Genomic DNA, 17,535 nt, shown 5'->3' with positions numbered 1-17,535 from the left:
GGAACTGTATGTCATTCCTGTTGCTACCTGGCATATGTGATTCCCCTCTGCACACAGGTGGGGAGGTAGACTACCCACCATTTAAGTGCTTTGTTGTTCTGTTTGGGTTTTCTTTTGTTTTTAAGCAATCTGTTTGTTGTCACCCCTAATAGTGGGAAGGAAAAGGGAGGTCCAAATCTATTCTATCCTTAGCGTGAGGGAGGATCTAGCCTTTTTTGTCTGTGAGTGAATGGGGATGGGATCTAGTAGTAAAAACCTAGCATTGGAATGAGTTCTTCTAATCAGATTTACTGTGAGAAGCTTTACTGCTGTTCAAAATGGAACAGCCTGAAGACCAGGAAATATAGTTCTCTGTAAAATATTCCTGCTGTAACCAGTCTCTGTACTGCTGGCCCCAGGGGATCTTGCATTTGTTGCAGGCTGAGCCTCGTAGTCAGTTTGCTGCTGAACTAAGCTGTTTAAATAGAGAGCAAGTTTAAAAAAGTACGTCCTGCAATTTTTGTGCTGATGAATTTAGAATGATATTCTAGCAAGCTCAATACACTCAAAATTAATTAGCAAGGATCCTTTTAACACGATAATTACTATATCAGCAAGTGGTAAACTCAAAATGAACGTGAGTAGTCCTGGTTTGCATCAACATGGAAGAGATGTGTTGCAGTTCTACCACCTGATTCTAAATTCACCCTAGTGTGAAAGGTTTTAGACAGCACAGCTGGTCAGCAGCAGCACTCCGGCTTTTTTACCTCTAGACTTGAATTAAAATCCCAAATGAAGTTGCATTCCGCTCTCCATATGTCTACCTCACAATGCCATGGTGAATGATGATTGGCTTTTCTTAGTTTCTGCTGGAAAAAGGCCCAAAATAAGAAGAGCAGGAGGTGTTGTGCGTTATCACTAAAGTGTAAATGGTAAAGGGCTGCCTTCCTTCTTTATGGCTGGGCATTTTCTTCTTTCATGATGGAAGGGCCTGATCCTGCATAGAACAGTAACAGCTCACAAGTATAAGCACAGGTTCACATGTTTTAGGGTTGGAATTTTTAAATAGGTTCATCTTTCATTCCTGAAACCAGATTCTGTCTTTAAATAGCCAAGGGTTTAGAAAACAAGGTTTAATTGGGAATTTTTAATAAGGGAGATGACCTTCATTAAGTCACTTTATATTTGCCAAAATTTTTTATATGCTTTTCTTTCCATTCTCTTTTAGAATGGATGCAGAAATTTGTAAAAGCACCTGCCGTTTTCTGTGAGAATATAATTTCTAGGCAGATCTTCAAAAATTACTTAATTTACTTTCAGCTTCTGTAAGCTAAGCCCAGCAAAGTCAATGGTCTTACACTGATCTAAAGTGTGTTCTTGGGAGAAATTAATCGGGCCCTATGTTGTTGACTCCAAATGTGCAAGTAGTAAATTAATAATTATTAGCCATTTCTTAAAAATGGATCTTGACACTCAACAGAACAGACAATCTCTCACAATAGTTTGTGGGGCCTTGTGGTCCTTTATGAAATGTGAAGCACAAGCCTGAATCATTTTGTCTAGATTGTCTTGTCAAACTTCAGCACTGCCATTTTCTTTCTAGTCAGATTGTATGCCTGGGCCAGGCCACTTTTAAAAGTCATATAAAATGGAGACATTTTAAAAACTTGTCTCAGCTGCAAGCACAGTGAAAACAGGGGAAAAAATGGTCTTTACAAATATTTCGGAGTTCTTTTTTTTTGTGTGTTCTATCTGGTAGAAATAGAAAGGCAAGCACCTCTATAGAAAATGCCTGTGACAAATGCAGTGGTCTTCTAATAATCTGTGGGGCTGCTTTTTTTTTTATTTGTAAGGTTTACGTTATTCAGACCATGCAGGTCCTAAGAGACAGTTTTGTGTATGCGTTTCATGGTGTCACATAGTTTTTTAGCTGAATCCAGCCAAGGTTGAGGTAACATTTGACGAAGAGCTTCTTAAATTTCTTGAATGAACAATGTTTAGGTATCACAGTAACAGTAGAAATCTGTCGTTCCCATTCACTTGCATGCCTACATAGTTGTCGCTGCTGAATTTGCTCCCATACACGGCGAACGTGTTGTTCATCACACTCTAGTTATAGCCTGACCATTGAAGTAGAGCTAAATGCTTCCGTAATTCCCATCTTGGATAGGCTTGTCCTTCTATTTGAATACATGTGCGTTTATGTGTTAGCACAGTGCCACCAAAGGTAATAACCAACTTTGTTAGTGTGCCCAACCTTTCTTGCTACTACAAACTATGGCTACAAAATCCCTGTGGATAATATAATATGGAACTAGTCAAAACCCACCATACAAATGGATACAAAAATGTCCCATTTCAATGACTTTGCTTCAGAAATTTCCCCTACAATTTAGAAGAAATTGTTGATCTCTTGGTGGAAGAGGTGACTTAGGCACTCAAGGTGTGTTTGATCATAGAAATAGGTCAAACCCTTCTGAAGAAGCTGTGGGAAATGCAACCCCTTTCAAGTCAGTAACTGTGCTCACTGGTCTTCTGATGGAGCTTGGGATTCCTCTTTTGGAGGAAAAACAGCAAACTCTTTCATGTCAGTATCTTGGTCAGTGGTAGCATGAGTGCTAGCTTCGTAAGGCTCGCATGGGCAACAGCTGACTTCTTTCCTGCTCTTCTGCAGAATGGTAGCACGGAAGTCTAACGTTATCACTGCCAAACGATATAATTGTAGAGTCACAACTAAGATGTTCTTGGCTGTAAAGAACACCAGCATCTGATTGAATATTCTGAAGTGGCCCATCAGGATTGAACGCACAATGAAGAAGGGACCGTCCTGTATGAAAAGGCTGACCCCAATGTTCCACAGTTCTGCGCTGTACCTGCACAGCAGCAGGCTGGGGATCCGCCTAGTCGATGCAGTTGGTTTGCAGCCAATATGCTGTACTGAAAAGAAAACACAGTTATGTTAAAACAACTCTAAAATTGAGCCAGGATTGGCCTAAAGGGCAGTTACAATCCAGAGTACCCTGGATTGCAAGTGCATTCAACTGTGAACAATTTGACATAAAGCATATCCCACCTCTGGAATCTGTTTCAGAAAAGCATGCTAAGCTTGTGTTAAGCAGGCACTTACGTGGTCCACCGAACAGGACCGAAAACCACTTCCCCTTTCTATCCCACAAGGCTATCAGTATTTATACACTTCTAAAACAAGAAGCAGAAGTAGATCACCTAATCTTTCTGTAACAACTTCCCCAGACACTTCTCTTTTAAATCAACATGCTAGGCTAATATGTATCTTTAAGGAAAAAAAAATACCATGCTGAATGGGAACAGCCTGAGCTGTAGCACTTCAATTTGTTCCAGGCTAAGACCTTGCTTTTAAAAGATTCACCAGATAGCCGTTGCCCTTGTCATGTGTCTTAGTAAGAATAAGTCATGTCAGCATGGGACAATATAGAGCATTATGGATAGGAAGAAACTGTGGTCGCTGCTTCCCATGTAAGACTTAAGCCACAGTTACTGTTCTTAGCCTTCTGGGTATGAAATGGCATGCAACTATTGGAACTTGCATAGATGCATTCCCCTTGGCCATAAAAGTGGTGGTGGGCTAGAATGCTCTTTGTGCCATGGTGTCTAGAGAAGGATCATCAGAAGGGTTTGTGTGTGGTAAATATGGCTGCCTCTTATGAAAATGCATGTAGCTTAACTAACTGATCTCTCAGGGAATGGGATTTCATTAGTTTAAAAAACACAGCTACTGTGATGCAGTAAGAACTGCCAAACATTTCAGCTTACCGCAAGAATTCTATTTCTTGTGTCAACATTGCGGGGGGGGGGGGGGGGGGGGCAAGATGAGCCTTGAGTGGAAAATAAGTTGTACAATGTAGAATTTGCTGAATCCATTAGGTAAAGCTTCAGCAGCAGCTAATTTTTTAGTATGTTTTTGTGCCATTGCTGTTTAATAGTCCTAACTGCATTGCTGTAGTCCAATAATAAGTGCCTAAAAACTTCTATTTTACATCATGTTTGATATGTGAGTAAACATTCTGATGCTTGAATAAAAAGAACTATCTGTGCAACTGTATGGAACTACCTAAAATAAACTGTACCCATAGTAAATTTCAGGGCAATGTGTGTTCAATAACTTAATTTTTAACTGGCAAATGTAATTAAATAAGCAGGAAAAAATAGCCAGAGAAAAAATGTGCTGTACAACAGGTTACTTCACTTAAATTAATGCTATGGTTGTTTAAGCGCTGTTTGACTTTATTTTGGTAGTGGTGATGTGTATGAGGGTTTTTTGTTGGCCTTTTTTTGTGGTTTTTATTTTTGAAACCTGAGTGTTGTGCATCTTTAACGGGATATATTTTACCAGTAACAGGAATTTTAGCTGTGATAAATCTGAAATGCAGTTGCATCAGTGTTTTTCAGGAGGTGAGCTGCTGAGCTGAAAGATTTTTATAACTTCAGTGTTGAAAACAAAGTCTAGTGCTGTCCATGAAGAAAAAGCTAATGAAAAAATCCTGGAATCATGCTTCATTATTTTATTTATTATTTTAATCAGTGCGTCACCCTAGTCATCAATTTTATGTAAGAAGCTAGTAAGGATAATGTATCTTTGGACTGGTATAGTTGAGTTGCAAATTTGTAGCGATTGGAGGCCAAAAGGGTTGGGACAGATGATGATTGAGGCACCTTTCATTATTATTCTTGGACATAGAAAAGCCCTTTCTGCCTTGGGATAAATACCAGCTGGAGCTGGCTGAATGGTGGGCCTTTTAGTTTAAGATAATGGTGCACAGTCCCAACATTAAATGGTCCTTTAGGCTCCCTGTGAATGGGTAATTTCACCTGTGATAACCTCTTCTGTGCTTTTGGCTGTGCTGTTTCCTGTGGTAAACGATAGCCTATCTCTCCATCGGGTCTAGTAACCTACCCAGAGTGGAGCCATAATATAATCCAAGACCAGATCTAACTCGAGAGCTCACATAGTGTAGTTTAAGGCAGTAACAGGCAACTGGAGCAGATGCTGCAATACAATATTGCTATTCCAGTTTTTTCTGGAAATAGAGAGTTTTATCAGGGAGATCAGAGGTTAGCCAGAAACAAGTGTTTCCTCAGAAGAAACCACAATGGGCTTTCTTCAAAAACCATCATTGTCACATGAATTGCTCTCCACCAGAAGTCCTTGGTATAGCCTGTAGCGTGTGCACAGCCGCAAGACATGCCAGCAAAAACTTAAAGCATTTGTTCTCTTTTCTTGTCTATGTGCGAGTACTAACCTGCAAGATCAAGTGGAAACTGTAACATACTCCAGGTCCATACAGCAAGAATTGCATTTATGAGAGCATAATTCTTCCTATGGGAGGGGAAAAAAGTGGTAACAGTGAAAATGCAGTTTCCTTATGTGATAACAAACATGTTTCCTGTAGTATTTAGAATGTCATTTAAAGGGTGGTTGAGTGAAACAGTGATTGATTAGTGCATGCTCTTGAGATGCAAGACCGAGGAAAACAGGAACCTTTTGGTATAGAATTTTTGTTGTTCAGGCCACATGTTCCAGTTGTGTAATTACACTATAACATTAGCATCAGATATTTAATCATAAGCATACAGAAATAGATCCTGTGGCTCAAAGAGGAGATATCTATATGCTTGTAGTGATTACACATTCCTTACAAGCCTGAAGCTTCTCTGCCAAGTGGGAAGGACTTCTTTTCCTGCTGTAAAACCTTTTCTTTGATATCTAAAAAAAATTAAAAAAAAAATAGTATGTCTGTAAGAGAGGATGGACCTCTTCTGTGATTCTTCTTCTTTATGATGGATGTTCACAGCTCATCTCTCAGTGCTGTGAGGGGGAGATGAGCTTGCTTTCTCTGGGAGAGATCACAATGTTCAAAATTCACACCAGACTATGCCATTCCCTTTCTTCTTATCTTTGAACACTTTGTCATTCTATCATGAAGAAAGTACATATGAGATAACCAGAGAGGCAACTTGGATAATGAATCACTAAAGAAAACTCCAGTTGCTTCTTTGCCAGTCTAAAACAATTCATTAACCTGAAAGAGGCTTACTGTGTATCCAGTGTTTCAGCTCCTGTAGCTGTAAGAATTAACGCTCCATGGCAGTTATGCTACTTGTTTGGCTCTTTGTACCCTTTTATTGTGATGGATGTGACATGCTTCTTTGCTGGCAACAGATGAGTAATCCCTAACAAAGCTCATAGGACTGTTAGGTCTTTTACAGAGGGAAAGGTGAAAGTAGGAAAACAGAGCCCTTGAACATAGCCTTGCGTTACCTGTGGGAAATACAGTTCCACTAGTCTGAACACCACAGATCTCACAAACAAATCTTCAAACAAAACAAGTATCTTGCACTATGCAAATTATTCATGTCAGCAAATGGTCCTTACCGAACATCTTCAATGTCCAAGGTTTCACTAGCAAATTCAAGTGTATCTGCTGCTGTTCCGACGAACATGAGAAGCAGCTGAGACAATTGATCCCGGGTGATTTCAACTCCAATGGGGAGAAGCCATCTCCCAACTACTAGTAGCAGTAGAAAAGTCTGGTGGAGGGCCAGTGTCCATACAGTCTCACAGATTGTGGAGAGCTGATTCACAAAGACTTTAGCCTGTTTAAAAGACAACAATAATAACATACTGTAACTTCAGGAGACTGACATTATAGGTACCTTCAGAGACTGTATTAATCCTTGGGCCTGCTTTTGTTCTCCTTCACATTGTATTAGAGCAAATCATTTCTATGTGGCAGGCATAATTTGAAAAATGCAGATTAATACAAACTTTAGGTAATGAATACCAAGTTTTTCTCTGTTTACTACTCCTCCTGTTCTCATTTTTTCAGCTGAGTATTATCCTTTGCAGAACCATCACCCAGACACTTTCTAAATTCAGTTACTGAGATTTGGAAGAGGAATAGTAGGAGAGTCTCCTCTTCACACAGAGACTTGGCCTACCAACGATAGTATGCAGCACACTGTAGGCCACTTCCACAATATGGTTTTCTGAAACTATTCTTTTCTTTCTTTTTCTTGATTTACTCACTGTGTGAGGAGCTTGCCCAAATAGACACAACAGTCCTCTCTAATTGCTCTAGCATCGTAAGATCTCTACTAGGAATAGGAAAAGGTGTCCCACCGTCTGAATGATGTGGTGATCTGTTCCCTCACTTTCATGACTGCTGTCTCTGGATTGATTGAAGTCTTGGTTGCTGACGTTCACCTGAACTGCTCCGGGCTCATTACCACAGTACTGTTGTGAACAAAAACATCACAAATGCATAAACATCCCGCCCAGGGAGCAGATGCGCTCTGTTGCTGCAAGAGTCCTGTTTTGCTGAACTGCAAGAGGGTTCATTTGTGAGTCAGTTGATGTTTACAAAGGTACATGCTCACTCTGAATGTAATTCCCCTCTTGCTCAGAAGGGAGGAAGTCTTCTTATGAAGATGGGAATGATGTGTTAGTAGGTCCCTGAGAAAGTGTAGGATTGTACTGTAGAAGAGGGTGTGAATTCAAAGGCTGATGGAGTGGGTGACACCTGTGTACTGTTAAGACCATGCTCTTTAAATGCGACCTGCCTACAGCTCTCCTGAACAAGCTACTGGTTTCCTACATAGTCTCTCTATCTGGCTAAAATGTAAAATAGGGTAAAAACTGGTCATGGTCAGTCTGCTGTTTTATGTTCATGGACACTCTCTATATTCAAACTTTTTTCTCAAAATATCTGCTTCTCATATCTACCCTCCAGAAAAAGTTATCTAAAAATGCCATTGTTTCATTCAGAAAACCAGGTATTTCTACCTTCTCCAAGTACCCAGTGCTCTTGGAAATAGAAGGTTGGCTAAAACATACTGTTACTTCAACTGCAGTAAACCAGTGGTGGGACTGTGTCCTGTCTGAGGTCTGCAGCACTGCACTGCCCTTTTACCTTCACCCCCAAGGCTGGCCCCAGAGCAACTGGGGTATGGTTCTAAAATCTGTCTTCATAACAATCCCTTAATATCTCTCTTTATTGTAATAAAAAAGGGATAATTAGAAAATCAAACCATGCTGTTGTTATTGAAGACTTTTATCCTGTCCTATCTGTGCCAGAGAACACCAAATGATTTGCGTTTCTCCACTGGGCCCCCCACCATTTTATTTCACAGAGAGTGATTTTCTGCAACAATTGGAATGTGTTCTAGTGCATACTGAGTAGCTGTGTTCAGCATAATGCCTGCCAATATAAAGGCAACATTTTCCTGCAAATGTCACATTCTAGCAAATTTCAGATTCCACTTTGATATTTTACTTGATCTCTGATAATGTTGCTCAGTATCTGGGTAAATGCTGCCTCTTGCCCAACCTTGTCGTAGATAAATGGAGCAACTTCCCGTGGTCTGAAAAATCTGGAAAAAAAAAGTCAGTGCTTGTTGCTTTTGTAATTGGTGGTAAAGGCTCTTAAATGGAATGCTTGCCTTATTTGGAGAGTAGGTATGAGAGCATTGGAAGATTGACACACAGATGCGGGGAACATGGTATTTCCATTTGGAGGAGGGAAGGCTAAAGTTCTGGGCATGGAGGCAGTGAGACAGAGGGGCTGGTACCCTGCCAGCTACAGCCTTGTGGGGCTAATCTCCCTGGGTTAGCCCTTCAACCAAAGGAGAGAGACAGAACAGCTTGTTCAGAGGATGTTTCAGAAATGAAATCTAACTGGTGCTCTGGAGAAGCCTTTTCATCTGTTGACTGTAGAAGTCTAAAGCCTATGGAGACCAACCCCCAAGGTCAAAGTCAGCCTTTCTGAGTAACCCCCCCCAGGCAGTGGGACACAGTTAGTTGAGGAGACCATGGCCTAAAAATATTGCATAACTGGGATAGCCACCCTGGAATATTAGGGAGCATCTACCATGTAACAAGTAGCCTGGGCAGAGCAAAGGGATTACTAACTTGTGCTGGAGGAGGAAGGCTAATTCACCTTTATAGCCTTTACTTTGCCATTAAAGCTGAATTTGAGCCCGCTTCTCTGCTCCCTTGCCCAGTCTGGCAGGAGTAAGAGGAAGGGAGCCATGAACTTGCATTAAACCTCACATCAGAGTTTGGGAATTTTTTGTTTGTTTTTTAAAGCCCTGCTGCTCAGAGAGGAATTTGCCGAATTTGAGGCAGGACCCATGTAGGGCAGCCTGCTGCATTTGCTGTATGTGTAAAGACAGTGGAAATCCCTTCCCAAATACTGTGAAAACTCCCAGCAAGTAAATCGGGTGGCTGAAGGACAGGAGTGAAATGGGAGGTACCAAGGTGTATAGGTCCCTCTCAGCAGATGTTGTGGCTCTCCCCACGCCAGCAATACAGAACAGATACCTCTCACAGCTCCAGAGCAGCTGGTCTGCTTAACCTGCCCACAGGGCAGAGGAGCTGCAGGAATCAGCAACCTGCACTGCTGGAGGGAGGTGGAGGAAAGCATGCCACGGTGGAGGAAAGCATGCCACGCTTCCATGTGGCTTGCAAGGGGGCTCTTTTCTTTCTTTTTTTTTCTAGTGGCACAAAGGTGCACAGAATACTTCTTTAAGAAAGTTAATTCACTTTATCAGTGTCTTGTGTAGGTTCCTTATATGTAGTTCTTGCAACTACTCCCAGCTGAGTGGGGGGTTACTATTTCAGTGCAAGACTCCATGAACTCTGACTGAATGGCACTTCTCAGAGCTGGGTCCATACCTCCTCTTAGTTGCATGCAGGCAGGAAATGGAAAACTGCATCTGCAAAGCCAGTCGTTTAAGTAGACTCCTGATTTTTAATTTAAATATGTTCATATCTTGTTTTGGTTTGTTTCTCTCTCTGAATATTTATTAAGCAGTGATTGTGGTGGTGATTCACTTGGAAGTTTGGAGAAGAGCCTTTTTTTTCATCATGTATATGCATGTAAATAGGACTGTTGGTGCCAGGCATATTTGCCTAGCCAATTATGTATGTGTGGTGACTTAATAGGAGTGTGACAAGGAAAAAGTGAATACTAAGTATCACAGGCAGTTAATAAATGTGGTTTACCCCTTTACTGCTAGAGCCCAGTTACTCCTAGGTATCGAGGCTGTGTGCATAGCTAAACAAAATGCTTTGTTTACTGTGAAAAAATAGAACAGGAAGAAATTGTACCCATTTTGCATAAATTCTAGCTTGGTTTACTTCCTTTGTTTCTTCTGAGATGAAGCTTCCATTCCTCTGATTTATAAAACACCTAATCAAAACAGAAGCTGTGTTGCATGACATGGTGGTGTCCTAGTGTGTGGCCTGCAGAGAGCTCGCTGTCAGTGCATGGGGAACTCCTGAAGCACTGAACTAATTCAGCAAATTTCTGTTTGCATGTTATTCACAATCCATTATTCCCAAATAAAAACAAGGTTAGCTAAAACTTTTCTCAATGGGTCCAGCACTGAGATGGTAAAATTGACACTTGAATACCAGAGCAGAGTACCCTCAATCCTGTTAACATGCATGGAGGCTGGCAGCCTGAGTATGTGTGGAAGAGGCTAGCCCTTCCTTGGAAAAGACCCTCTGCCAAGCAACAGGTACCTGGCTTGCTCTCTGCCATTCCAGCCTTTCTTGCTGGAAACGGTGTTGCTGTCCCTATAGTAACATGTGTGATGTCAGAAATTCAAAGCAACCATGACTGCTTCATTTTGCTCATACAGGAAAGCGGAAACATAAAACAGGGAGAAAAGATTGCTTAAGCTGTTTTCCAAATTGAGGAAGATAATGGGTATGGGAGGGAAGAAATGATGAAAGATACAAGATCACTTTTAGAAGAGTATATACTAGAATTTTAGCTGGTAAGAGAATCCCCCCTCAGAATAAGGCTGAGGGAATGGGCAGTGATACTGACTATTTCCGTAAAATGTTCAAGTTAAGCTGGTTAAAAATAATTAGAAGGTTTACCAAGTATCTATCGTATTACTGACTGGGACGCCTACATCGACTACAGCACTGGTAGTCAGGTAAGCCCTGCAAAAGGTGGTCAGTTATCACTTTCTGTGGCAGTGATGCACCAGGCATTTGAAAAGCTAACAGAAGTATTTGTTTACCTGAGATCTTGTACATTATGAAGAAAGAATATTTAGGGTTTTAATTGATTGAATGGTTTTAATTTTGTTGCCACTCTATGTTGCAGACAGCAATTTTTTCACTCAATACAGTTCAATTTACTTTATAGTCTCTCCCAAACATGTATTTCATCCCTAAATTCTTTACCGCAAAGCAGTACTTTCTATGCAGTCAGTATTTCACTGCTGATATATGAATGGTATTACTCATGTCTAGTTCTGCAGTACTTGGAGAGGCAGAATTGCCTCTGTCTTCAGGAAAGACTGCATATTAGCACACGCCTTAAACAACAGCACCGACAGAAGCAGTTGATGTTTCCTGTTAGAGGCTCAACTTGAGATCAAAGTTCTACTGCCTTAAAGACAACAAACTGCTCTCATGGTGGATATATCAGATGTGTGGATCTAGCGACTGCATAATTACCCATTCTATTAGTATTTTAAAAAGGAAAATTCCAGCAATACTTTAGTATGAGAAGTAGTACTAGTCTGGGTGCTGCATTTGAGATTAATTGTTAGGAGGGCTGCTGCCCTTATAGAGGTATTGGTTTTGAATCTATTAGATTGTGTATTTCTAGAACTCTCTATCCTATCTCTCCAGGTATAAACTAAGCTGTTAACTTGATATACTCCCTCTTTAATTCACAGTAGCAGTATATCAATAAGAACAAAGTATGCCATGTTCTAACATCATTTTGGGAAATAAACTGCTGCCTTTGACTACAGAATTAGCCTGTTTCTTGGACCAGATTTAACTATGACAAATGTTCTCAATATCTACATTACCTGTCTGTGACTGTTTAAGGAGATCTGGCAAAACAAGAAGACAATAAATTCCTGCCGCTGTATTTAGAAAAAGCCTCAGGCATTTTCAGTGTAAACACAATTTTGAATATTTGATTATGCTTCTGTGGGCTCTAACAATGTTTCAAAGGAGAAAATGAGGCACTATATCTTCTTAGTCTAATTTATGTATTTTCTTCTGTTCCTTTTTGTGCTTGTTCCTATCAGGCCCTTTTCTGCTGTGGATGTAAGGTACTGCATAGGTGCAAATGCTGGGGCAGACAAAATCCCCTTTTCACTATGTGGAAGTGCTGTGGGGGCTTGAAAGCAGCCTGCATGGGGAGGTGATTCACTCAGTGTGGGCTGCTGGGCTAAGTGGCTCTGTCCTGGCCCTAACTGACCCCATCTGCCAAAAGAACAATTGCCTTAAGAATTTTACTGTGTATTTTAGTCCTGAATTGGAATCCAGACACCCCCCTCCCCAATTACTATGCAACGTGAACAAAGAAAGGGTACAAACACTGACAGACAAATTACTGTGTCAGCTATCTGTGGCAGCAATCTGTGAGTATGCTCCTAGGTTGCAGCAAACAGAAGGTAATTTGAGTTTAAGACCCCTTTCACTGATACCTGTCTCAGTTTTGGCTTGCTTGGACTTGTGATATCTGCCTGTAAGTGCTGTGAAACTCCATACTTTATTTTACAAAGACCTCTAAAGCAATGAAATTCTTCCACCATCCTGAGCAAGATTCAAGCTGGTAACCTGGGGGTGAAAGGCTGGTTGCTCAGCCAAATACAAATAAATGGTCTCACTTTTAGCTAGGAATGGGGCTCATCATCTGATATTTAGGAAATGCACAGTAGTCATAGTATAGCTGTAGCTGGATTGGGAGACCTACCAGTGTAAAATAGAAAACTGGAACAAGACCTGGCAGACTCCTGTGTGTATGCCCAAATCCAACCCATCGAATAATGCATCAATTTCAAACTAGTCCATCTTGTCTCATAATAAATACCTGAGTCCCGTGATGAATTTCTAGTAGCCATAGTGATGGTACTGTGCAAATCAGATATAAAAATATTGCTGGTGAAAACCTGTGAAAGAAAAGAAAAGATAGCTTGGTATTATATTGCATCATAAATACCATACAGCCTATCATTATCTGCATTGAAAAGTATCTTCTGCCTCCTACCATATGGGATATTAAGAAATAGGGTAGCTGCAAATAAGAGTTGCTATTCTTGCTGAATTCCTTATGCTGTCAGTATTATGAATCATAGGTTTATTTCTATATCCATCTAAGATCATATATGGAAGTTTATTTAACATCTCTTTTTAAGAACTAACCAAAGGCACTTTGCTGTTTGTATTTCCATCACAACATTCTCTGTACTTAAAATAAAAAAAAGCCTCTAGCTAACATGCTCTTTCTGATTTCATGAAGGGTGAATTAATACATTGAGTCATTTCACTGAACGATGCTGGGATAAAGACTGTTGATCAGAATCCTGTGCATTGACATAGGAAAAGTAGAAATAGCATCAGTTCGCCTAAAACAAGCATTTCTTCAGTAGGAGGTCTTTCAGTGCAGGCTAAAATGGTCTATAAAAGTGAGTTTTGGCCTTGTTTGCCCATTTGTGCTGGTAATTGTATAATTCTTTAGGATTTCTGTCTCTAGTGCTTCTCTACCTGTCTTCTATATAACTTATGATGGTGAAGCTTTATCTTCAGGTTTTTGAGCTGAGTTTATTCAGAAGCACTAGAGAGGTTTCATTACTCCTTCTGCAAGCACTGATCCTTGCAAGGGTTGCTGACACTTTCTTATTAAACACATGACTGTTTTGGGGTGGGTTTTTTGGCAATTCCTATCCTTTTGGAATAGGAATGAGGTCTGATGCCACTAATGTTCCATCTAGCTCTGCCATAGTACGGAGTGAGCATCACTGCAGTGCTGCCGAGATGCACAGTAGCCTTTGCATCACGTATATGTACTGGCCCAAGAAAGGGCAGTGAAGTCAAAGTCGGGACACTTGCTTGATTCCTTCTATCCTGTCATTGGCACATTCTGCAGGGAATTTAAATTGCTTATAAGTATGTAACTGCAGCACCATTTTGGTCAAATATTGTTGCATTTATTGTTTGTTCTTATCCTGAATGTACCTTTATTTTTATAATCACGACTTTTCCAGTGGAGACTAAGTATTGAGGAAAAGAAAAAACCCTGCTGCTCAGGAAAATGATGGGGTTGCTGAGCTGCTATGAAATATTTCAATCAATCCCCTCTAAGATAGTCCTGGCTTGGTTTTTTGTTTGTTTGTTTTGTGGGGGTGAGGGGATGGTGTTGTTTGTTTTGGCAGTGGGGTTTTTTGTTGTTTGCTTTTAAAAAAAAAAAAAAAAATAGTGATTCTGTAGGGTTTTAGCCTGGTTATTTTGGGAGAGAACACACCTCTTATTTGAATAGGAGAACTAACACGTTTTACAGTATTTCCTGTAGGACTTGAGCACATGAAAAATCCTTCCAGCTGGCAGGTTAGCAATACTGAGCTAATGATACCAGATCAGGCCAGGAGACTTCAGAGGCTTTAACCCTGCCTTTCTTTCAGAAGGAGCAATCTTGAGGAAATACTATGTAGGCAGACCCACAATAATACTATTTTTCCTCCATATGTGCCATTTAATTTTTTTTGTGCTGGTGTAATAAGTAAGTCTTCTGTCAATAAGGAATGGAGAGAATATGAGATTCTTGAAGGCAGGAGAGTCCTGTGGCACAGACTGCCTGTTGCCTGGATCAGTGATTGTCTGTGGAGTTGTTGTTTCTATAAATGCAGATGATACTGCCTTTTCTGAATGTGAGTGTTTTCCACCAGAGCAGAAAGTTATCCTGATACAAATAGATGCCGGCCATTTGTCTACAGTTCTTACCTATAAACGTACTTTACTGTGCTGCTTAAAGAGCTGGACCACATCCATTTTAAAATTTCCTTCTAGCTAAATTTAGACCAGTCTTCTAGCACATGTATTCATCTAAAATGGATCTGCTTTCTGTATCTATTTTTATTTGGATTTTCTGAAAGCTACCATAGCAAATGTTCCTTCATGAAGTCTCTGCTGCTGCCTCCTCTCCCCAGTGGATCGGGTCTGCTCACTCTGCCTCTGTCTCATAACTGTGCATTTGAAGCTCTGCTCTTCTTAAATTTTCCTGTGTCCTAGACTTTATCACTGCTTTTATTATATTCAAATTTAGAACATGGAACACTTGTGTGAATTGTTACACAATGCTGCTTCTGTTATAATGAGTTTCACAGGTTGCAATGGGCAGGAATTTAAGATCATTGACATACTCTAGGGCTTTTTTTTTGTCCTGGATTTGTCTCAGGGCCTGCCTGCAGTTTGAGGTTTTTAAAAAAATAAAAGGTCCTAATGAAATCTTGACAATTAGTTACATGACCACTTCCTTTTTACAGAGCATTTGTTTTGGCTGACTGAGCGCTGATGAGCTGTAGATGACTGCAGTAATTCTTTAGATGCATGTAAAAACCCATGTGCTTGGGCAGACTCTGCTATGACTAACGTTTTTTTGTTCATTTCTCAGGCAGCCTTTCATGCATGGCAGTTCCCCTCTCAAAATCAAATCCAAATACTTAAGCCGCTCTTGCTATATTGCAAGAGTGGTTGCTGCTCATCTTTTATTTGTCAGAGTTCTTGTTCATGTACTAGCGTGGCGTTAGCACTGTTGCAAGTAGCAGGGACAGGGAATGCAGTCCCAGGGAAGGAGGTGCAAACCAGGGCATGGCAGGATGGGGTGATAGATGCAGGGCATCTGCATGGAATAGCCTGTGTGGGCCCCCCGGCACTCTTCTGCACCTCACACGTGTGGTCCCTGACACGTTGCTTGGAAGGTGCCCAGTGACACTGTGTGGGAGTGTGTGCTCCCTGCTTCCCCAGCCCACTGGATCAGCAGCTCTAAAGCACGTATGCCTTGCCTGCAGCTACGTTTCCCACATTTTTCAGTTGTTAGTATGGATACACACACAGAACTGTACCGAGAGTGGCTCCCAAGCAGTCTACTGCAAAACTGCCCCTCCTGAAAGCCCTCTGGATTTGCAAATAGACTAACCAGGGCTTTACCAGTTTTCCACCCCCCAACCCCAGGTGCAGCAGGGGAGAAAATGCAATCCCCTGAAAGCTTGGCAGCAACAAAGCCAGAGCAGCACCGCTCTCGGGCAGCAGTTGCAGAAGGCAGCCTCACATCTGCAGCAAAGTACATGCAAAGAAGGAAGAGGGGCTCCGTCAGAGCAGGCGGGATATGCTCACCATTTGTAGCCTCTGCCTTGCTTAAACTTGAGGGTGAGCCCTGTCTCCAGGCACAGGAGAAGATTGAGTAGTGCCAGCAGCCAGTACTTGGGTTCTTTCTTCACGGCAGTCACTCTCCAGACCCCGATGAGAGAATGCAACACAAAGAGCAAGCGAGTAACCAGAGCATTGAGCAGCACCATCAGCTCCATCCTGGACCAGCCCCCCTCCCCTTTTCCCAGCACCGCAGGGGCCCACTGCTTTTTAGGAGCCCTGGGAAGGTACCCTGGGAATCACTGGGAAGCGTGCGCACCACAGGCACACGGATCTCTTCTCCTCTTCCATCTCCACAAAGGGGCCCATTATAACAAAAAAGAAACAGCATTGCCCCTCCCCCAGACTTCCTGAAAACTTTTTAAAGGGAAGAAAAAAAAAAGCTCACGCTTCCAGGCTGTAGTGGTTTGCAGTGCTCAATACAGCTCTGACCACGCTAAGACAGGGGTGTGAAGGGTTTCTTTCTGTCCCCTCTCTACCATTTGCTCAAGGACTAAACGGCAGGGAGGTTTCTATCTCACGCAGTTACCATCCCTCTGCTAGCCCCACTTGCTGCTCTCGTCTCAGATTTCTAGCAAAGAGACAAAATGTAAGAAGTGTTATTAATTTGAATCTTCCTTGCTAAAAGCTTCACTGCGTTACTGAGACTGCAAAACCCTCTTTCCTCTCCCCTCCCTGTGAGGGATATAATTCATATTTGGGAGGTTTTAAAATTGTTCATTTAACATTGCGATACAGAAAGCAGAAATGGTGTACTCAGTTCAATATTGCAATCCCTATGTGTAACAGGGTTACAAAGCAACAGAAGTTAGAAAAGCTAACCAGTACTGGAATTTAGTCAAAGTACTAGACTGAATAATCTACACCCTGCTTCAGGACTAAGAAGCAGCCCCAGTGAGGAAGTCCAGAAATCAGGCTGAAATCTGGGCTAACATTAATGTTACTGAATAGGCCAATAGGGACATATACAAAAAATACACAGAAGTTTGACTGTTAGGTCAGTTACCTCTAGACTGACCTTTAGTATCTTCTGTGGGAACAGCTTATAATGTACAGAATATGTTTAAAAATTGTTTTGAAGTTTCTCATAGTGATTATAAATTTTATTTGAATTTACACTTGGGTAACCAAAAAGAAATTTCTTCTTGACCAAAATTGTCACTATGTTGCTCCAGTTTTGTGTTTATTTACTGTCAAAGCACTTAAATTGAGGTATGCCATTGTAAAATACAGACGGAGAATCAAGTCCATGTAACCTACTGTGGTGCTCCAAAGGTCTTAACTTCCTAGCTGATTTAATTTTAAATATCCTGTTCTACTTTAAACACAAGGAG

General features: G+C 41.2%; 1 protein-coding gene across 1 annotated transcript; it reads right to left on the bottom strand.

Moving 5' to 3' along the window:
• Positions 1–2,151: 2,151 nt before the first annotated feature.
• TMEM26 (transmembrane protein 26) lies at positions 2,152–16,398 on the bottom strand. Its single transcript, XM_009821622.2, has 6 exons — positions 16,169–16,398; positions 12,870–12,948; positions 7,139–7,252; positions 6,392–6,612; positions 5,259–5,335; positions 2,152–2,916 (listed from the first exon to the last, which is right to left on the bottom strand). The coding sequence occupies exons 1-6, from the start codon at positions 16,357–16,359 to the stop codon at positions 2,504–2,506; spliced, it is 1,095 nt and encodes a 364-aa protein (XP_009819924.1). The 5' UTR covers positions 16,360–16,398; the 3' UTR covers positions 2,152–2,503.
• Between the last annotated feature and the right edge of the window lie 1,137 nt (positions 16,399–17,535).

This window comes from Gavia stellata, chromosome 9, assembly GCF_030936135.1.
Source record: "Gavia stellata isolate bGavSte3 chromosome 9, bGavSte3.hap2, whole genome shotgun sequence".
Taxonomy (NCBI): Eukaryota; Metazoa; Chordata; class Aves; order Gaviiformes; family Gaviidae; genus Gavia; species Gavia stellata.
This window is presented reverse-complemented; position numbering and strand designations above follow the sequence as displayed.

Excerpts from the sequence above, each read along its gene's own strand:
- TMEM26 (XM_009821622.2), bottom strand. The coding sequence starts at position 16,359 with ATGGAGCTGATGGTGCTGCTCAATGCTCTGGTTACTCGCTTGCTCTTT. Across the intron at positions 12,949-16,168 it reads CAAGGCAGAGGCTACAAATG|GTTTTCACCAGCAATATTTT; the intron begins GTGAGCATATCC and ends TTTCTTTCACAG. Across the intron at positions 5,336-6,391 it reads TTGGACATTGAAGATGTTCG|GAAGAATTATGCTCTCATAA; the intron begins GTAAGGACCATT and ends CCCCTCCCATAG.